The sequence below is a fragment of the Danio rerio genome, chromosome 5 (genome assembly GCF_049306965.1).
Source record: "Danio rerio strain Tuebingen ecotype United States chromosome 5, GRCz12tu, whole genome shotgun sequence".
NCBI lineage: Eukaryota > Metazoa > Chordata > Actinopteri > Cypriniformes > Danionidae > Danio > Danio rerio.
In genome coordinates this window covers 24,855,664-24,862,500 of record NC_133180.1, presented here as the reverse complement: position 1 = coordinate 24,862,500, position 6,837 = coordinate 24,855,664, and the positions used below count along the sequence as shown (strand labels likewise).

The 6,837-nt window shown below is 36.0% G+C and overlaps 1 protein-coding gene and 1 long non-coding RNA gene across 2 annotated transcripts in view; one reads left to right on the top strand and one right to left on the bottom strand.

Annotated features, from left to right (window-relative positions):
* Positions 1-4,894, bottom strand: part of LOC141385809 (uncharacterized) — a 37,338-nt gene extending 32,444 nt beyond the window's left edge. Inside the window, exons 1-2 of the long non-coding RNA XR_012406848.1 lie at positions 4,695-4,894; positions 2,742-2,821 (exon numbers count right to left, since the gene is read on the bottom strand). This is a non-coding gene — a long non-coding RNA (uncharacterized lncRNA). The remainder of the gene's footprint in view (positions 1-2,741; positions 2,822-4,694) is intronic.
* Positions 3,983-6,247, top strand: sox19a (SRY-box transcription factor 19a). The gene is made up of 2 exons (NM_130908.2): positions 3,983-4,896; positions 4,985-6,247. The coding sequence occupies exons 1-2, from the start codon at positions 4,250-4,252 to the stop codon at positions 5,229-5,231; spliced, it is 894 nt and encodes a 297-aa protein (NP_570983.2). The 5' UTR covers positions 3,983-4,249; the 3' UTR covers positions 5,232-6,247.
* Positions 6,248-6,837: the final 590 nt, after the last annotated feature.

Below are 6,837 nucleotides of genomic sequence, written 5' to 3'. Positions count from 1 at the left end.
GACTTTTTTTCTTTCTTGTACGTTTTTGGTTGAGGTAACACCACCTGTTGCTCTTCTGTGGAATTTCAATATTTTAGGTTTCAGTCACTCAACGCGTCCCAAAGCCAGAGAAAACATCCTAATCCAATTGGAGATTCTGGTTTTACAACCTGCAGTTTTACACAGACAATAGATGGCTATTGGTGGCTAACATCGTCAATTTTATGCACTTTCCAAGTTAACTTTGTATCGACAAACCTAAAACTGTTTGTAGAATAGTGCTTGTCGATATATAAATCTATTGATCCAACAAATTAATTACTTGAACTTTTATTTTAACGTCAGGTTTTAAGCAAATGCAATATGCTAGCAAAAGCATTTTTAAGAAGCAGTGCATTATACTGCAACAAAGAAATTCCCATAATTATAATTTTGCATAGTTGTAAGTATATTCACAAAGGGTTTCTTTAACACATTATTTTCAGGCCTGGCATCCTCAAAAACACTGATTATTTTTAGTTACAGGTAAAGATAAAAATAGATGCAATGCTTCACAGTGCTTAGCATAATTGAGTTCACCACCTTTTAAAAATGAATATTTGTATCCATTTCTCAGTGAATATGGGCAATGTATTTTGGTACATTTAAACAAAACCGATTTATTAAACAGATATATTCATTCAAATAATATTTTAGTCACCAAGCATCTTTAAAAATTCAAGTATAATGCAATTAAAATGCTTCTCTTCTCTGTATTTATTATTTTTCTATAACATATAAATTTGGGTGTTCTAGTTTTTTGAGCGTTATCTTAAGTTCTTTTGTTAGATAAGCTCCAGATTTGGCTTCAGTACTGACTCATATAATGTATATGCACAGATATAATACTGTATAGCTTCCTATTAAAAATATGAATTTAAAAGATATATTTGTGAGGGGTGTACTTATATATGCTGAGAACTGTATTTCAAATTTACATTTGTATTTTACAGGCATAATCTAGTTTGACTAAATCCCATATATTTTATTGCATAAACATTTTGGATTGCTAACATTGATCTTGCAGTTTAATTAACAAATTTATATAGTATACTATATATATTTTCTGTATACATTTTTTATGAAAAGGCTTTAATTTTGCACTGCACCATATTGTATTTGAGAGTCATAAAATGTATTTATGCATAATGTATATATGTTATATATGCTGAGCACTGTACATTTAGGACAAAAAAAGAGGTTGAGCATTAAAATAATGATGTAATGATGTTTTTTTTGTTTGTATTTTTATAGAATACGTCCTATTTCATTTGAATTCAATAAATTAGTATAATTATTATTATTAAAGTCCTCTCTCTGATTTACAGAAAAAAAGGGGAAAATGTCACTCAGTGCAAAAACAAGTGTAAATTTTCTTGTCATACGCACATATAAAATACTATATTAAAGGATCACAGAAAATGTATTAACCGTAAAATTCAGTTTATGTCTTATACTTTGCCAAAAATCAGTTTTGCCCATTTATCAAACATGTTACAATTACATTACATTACACCACTTCATTAGGATTTTCCATTTGAAGAGTTTTTCTAAGCCTCCAGTGTTTGTTCAATTATTTCAGCAGAACTAAAGCAGTACAATAAAAGTAATAATAAGAATAATAATATTACGACAACAATGCACACTAAAGATTAGATGTGTCCTAAGTCTAGACTTAAAATAGAGTGCAAAGAAGCACTCGTAATGTCCATGGGAATGAAAATAACCCATTCTTTCCCATAAAAGTGAAATTGTCAAAGCTACACACAGAGACCTGAGAAAAATGCTCATTTCATTTCAACCTCGCATTTTATTGTCTCAAAAAGTAAGTTGAAACTAGATAAGTAGATGCTTGTGCTACTGTTTTTACATTGAAAAAAATCAAATCAATTTAATTTAAAGCAAACCTTAAAATAAGAGTTTTTTTGTGTTGTTGGGTTATTTTGCGATAATGTAATGTAAGCATAACAAATTATGCTATTATTATGCTATTAAATTATGCTATTCTTTAGGCATCCTGAGAAAAATGCTCATTTCGAACCTTCATTTTATTTTCCCAAAAAGTTATTCAAAACTAGGTTAGTAGATGCTTGCATTACTGTTTTATAGATGAAAATTCACTCAATTTAATTTAAAGCAAACCTCAAAATAAAAGTTTTATTGTGTCGTTGAGTTATGTTCCAATAATGTAAGCATAACAAATGAGCTCTGCACCTCTACATTCTTTAAGCATCCTCAAATCTGTTACTACATTGGTAGCTGATACAAACAGAACAAGCCTAAATAAATTAGAAATATGCTCCAACTCTATTAGCAAAATGACCCTCAGTCTGGATTATAGGTGTCATCAATGATTAAACGGGAGAAACCAGAACAAAAGAGAAGGGAAAGGGCTACAGAAACTCCCCATCCAGTTTAGGATGCATTTGTTCGCTGGTTTAAAAAGTAATGCCGTCTATTGAACAGTAACTTTTCATAAGTTGTTAAAGGAAGCCTAATAAAGTCATTTTTATAACAGCTTTTTTGGAGGTCTTATAGGAACATTCAGATGATGTGTTAGTACAAGCTAAACTCAGAGGGGGGGAGTTCATTGTCACACTTCTTACTGATGGTCAGTCGTAGTGGCTGTGTTTGGGGATGCAGGGCTCACAATAGAAGTGTGAAGTGATGCCTATAGAAACTAATGTGTATGGATGGTTGGGTGATAAGGAGTAACTACTCACACCTGCGGTCATTAGAGAAGACGACTCACTGGGCTGGAAGACACAGCGTCAGGGAAGTTCAGCCGCATCAGGGAAGATAGCTGAAAGAGAAACGAAAAACAAAAAGTTTTCCACCTATCAATATTTTTAGTAAAAGTCCATTAATTACAGTTTATTTTTTATTTAAATCTTCAGAAATCTATAGATACAAAATACAATACAGACAAAAGAGCACTGCCCAATTGAAATGAACTTTGTAAATGAATTCCATAATTATAATTGTAAATACCATCACTGTGGGGTGTCCAAGATCACTCTTGCATGATGAGCACATATTTTCATCAACATATAATAATTTGTACTATTTTGTTGTTAGATGATGCATCAACCAGGCTAAATCTACTTTTTAAATGCTAAAGACCCTGTGTCATATTGAAAACATCATATTGTGAACTCGCTCTGATATAATACATTACTCTTAGGTCAGTAGCTATTAAAATCCAGACAATGCAGTGATTTGCAAAGTAAATTGGTTACTAAAATAATAATGTGCGGACGTCATGTCTGAAAAAACTAGAAGCATCTTATAGTAACAATAAAATTTATTTATTTATCTATATGGTTAGCATTGTTACTTTTCAAAATCTTAACTTTAAAGCAACATGTAAAGAGTTCACTTTTGATTTAAGTTAACAAAGTTAAAAGTTGGACTTGATTTGCAACAATGCAAATTAAATTAAATGTAAAAAAAAAAAAAAAAAACTAAAACAGAAAAGGCACTGTTTATAAATACTTTTTCAATTTTATGAACTGACCCAAATATAAAAAGCTGCCTTTTCAACTGGCAACAGGTTTAACAAACGATTGTAGTTTCAAACGATTAATAGTTTAAATAGTGAAAAGAAGAGACTAAAGTAACCTACTATTAAAAATGTAAGTTATTTACAATTTCACTGAGTTGTACGGCAAGTCTGACAAATAACAACAAACAAAACATTTAACAAGTGCAACTGATTAACATCGTGCAACTGACGTCTAATGGTTTTGTGGCGAAATAACTCCAATAAAGTGGCTACTGTAAAACAAAGCGTTATATTGTAAAGTCCGTTTAAAGAGTTGCAGGTGACGACAGAAACTCTTCTCCCCAAAACCGAGTCCTCCTCCTGCTCTTGGCCTCTCCACATTCACCGCACCCCTTCTTTAGTGATGCTAATATGCAGAGAAAGAAAGCAGCTGGAGGCGGACAGTGATGAAATTCTATTATCACTCAACCACTGAAAGAGTCGCAGGCAGGACGCACAGCGAGCTCAACTCGGACCTCTTTCGCTTTTAGGTAAACTAACGTCACTTCAGAACTTGTTGCTTGTGTTCAGGCGTTTACAAGCACCTCTGCTTTTAGTTACAGACGGCTCGCTCTCGTTTTGGACGCACGTGTTCGCGAAACGTTTAGCGTCAGTGGATTTGATTTTAAGCTCTTTTCTAGTTTTACGGTGATACTCCGGTATCACCACTAACTTCTGTTGGCAGCCATGTACAGCATGCTGGAGCACGACATGAAGTCCGCCGTGCCACCGACGCACCAGAGCGCGCAGGGAATGACCCAGCTGAACGGTGGAGTGACCCACGGATCCGCCAAACCGGCTGTCAACAGCCAACAACAGCAGAGTAGCGATCCTATGGACAAAGTTAAGAGGCCCATGAACGCATTTATGGTGTGGTCTCGGGGTCAGAGGCGCAAAATGGCACAGGAGAACCCCAAAATGCACAACTCTGAAATCAGCAAGCGCCTGGGCGCCGAGTGGAAGCTGTTGACGGACGCGGAGAAACGACCCTTTATTGATGAAGCCAAGCGGCTTCGCGCGCTGCACATGAAGGAGTACCCAGATTACAAATACAAACCCCGTCGTAAGACGAAGCCCGTGCTGAAAAAGGACAACCCGGCTGCTAAGTATCCTCTGTCAGCCGGTAACTTACTGGCGGCTGCCGCGGCTCAGGGGTCAGGTGGAAGCCCGAGGATGGACAGCTACGGCTGGGGTCACACCGGTGGTTACCCTGGCATGCAGACCGATGCGCTGGGTTACAGTCAGCAGCTGCACCGCTACGATCTGTCCGCCCTGCAGTATCCATCCGCCATGGCCACCGCACAGACCTACATGAATGGTGCCAACTCCTACAAGTAAGTTTACAATTGCTCTCGCGTGCTTTGTAATAACATAATAATCAATAAATAACTTTACTAATAGTTTTTTCTTGGTTACTTGCAGCCCCATGTCCTATAGCAGCACTCCACAGCAGCCCAGCCCAGTCATGTCCATGGTGAAACCAGAGCAGGTGTCTCATTCTCCCACTGGAGCCCACAGCCACCAGCGGGGTCCTTTACAAGGAGACCTGAGGGACATGATTAGCATGTATATCCCTGGAGGAGACACCACAGACAGTGGAGCACAAAGAGGCTACTCCAACATTCAACAGCATTACCTCACCGGTACGGCGCCTCTCACACACATCTGATCAGGAAACTTTCTTTACCTTCCTGTTTCGGGTCTGGAGAGCCACCGATGTCGGGTGAAGATGCGTGAACATTAACTTGATGCTGTAAAAAAGGATGAGGGTGTGTGGACACATGGTTGAACTGGAAAACCCAAGGCAGCTGGACTTCTGGCCTTGTTGAAGTGCCTCAGAATATATTGTGTGGAATGTGTGTCACCCCTTTCTATCAGTTTTTTTTAAGGTCCATGTCTTTGTTTCTGTTTAGCATTCAATGATTTTGTCATTGAGGCCCGGTGCACTGTTGGAACTGCTTGTAGTAGTGAAGTGACACTTTTTCTGTAATAAACTAGCCGTTGGGTTGAGCCAACCAGTTGACTGGTTGAACAGCTTATTATTTGCATGGTAAACCAGCTAGTTTAATATCTCACTGATTTCAAAGGCATGGCTGTGAACGCTATAAAGGTAAAGAAGGGAATGAAGCACACATTCCCTCAGTCGCTGCTTGTCCTGATGATCTAAACACCTCAAAATGAATCTCCCAACCTTTAAGCTTTCGTACCATAAGACTCTGTAACATTGTGCTGCTCTTCATTGTTTAGGTAAATGCAAAATTGAAATGCACAACGGTTTAGACATTTTTGTTAGTGTAGGTTCATGTATGCCATGAGGTTCAACAGATTTTTGTTGCATTAAAAGTAAAAAATAAAATAGAGATCCCGCTTAGAGGGATTTGACTGTATTTTCTATTAAAAAAAGATCCATTAATTCTCAACTGCTCTGAGAAATAGAACATTGTGAATAGAAGAGTTGTGTAAAAAGGGGAGTCAAAACGTTTTAAATAATGTTCATTAAAAAAAGAAACCTTTATGAGCTTGTTAAAAGACTGTTTGACTAAGAATGTATTGTTGTGAAATGTTTTTTTATTATTATTTTACTTTTACGCCCTTATAGTAAGGGTTAATAATCTTGTTTGTGACTTGACAACCTTGACAGAAAAACCACAAAAAAATGTAATAAAGTATTTTATTATTTTTGTACACTCGTCTTTCGTCTTTTGTTTACATTAGATTCAAATATGAAAATTCAGTTCATGTTTATTTCTATACCGTTTTTACAATGTATATTTTACAAAGCAGCTTAAATTCTAGTAAAGTCCAGATTTCAGAGTTGAAGTTCAACTTAGTTTAGTTCAGTGTGCTTTAAATTTCACTGCTGAAAGTTCAAACAGTGAAGAGCAAAACCATGCTACTTTTTCATTTCATTTTTACAGTGAGAACTGAACTGTACAATAATGTAATGCTTTAGAAAATTTGTATTTCAGTATGCGTAACAGAACATTAATAATCAGTCTAAAAAAATCTCTTTTGATTTTGTAGATAAAACACAATGTGTTGCAAAAATAAAGATAATTATAATAAAACATCTTAAGCAAGTCCTCTTAAAATTACTCTGAATTTTCTGAACTGATAACAGGATTATGGCAGCGGGCCCCAGAAATGTTGAGGCCTCAAGCTACAGGTTATTAAAAACTTACTGGTACTTATATAATTAGCATTTCATCTGTTCTTTTCCATTTTACACATTCAGTTTGATTCAGAAACACTTTAGACTGTGAAATTCAAAAGCA

Coding starts and splice junctions, on each gene's coding strand:
- sox19a (NM_130908.2), top strand. CDS start 4,250: ATGTACAGCATGCTGGAGCACGACATGAAGTCCGCCGTGCCACCGACG. Junction 4,897..4,984: donor AATGGTGCCAACTCCTACAA/GTAAGTTTACAA, acceptor GGTTACTTGCAG/CCCCATGTCCTATAGCAGCA.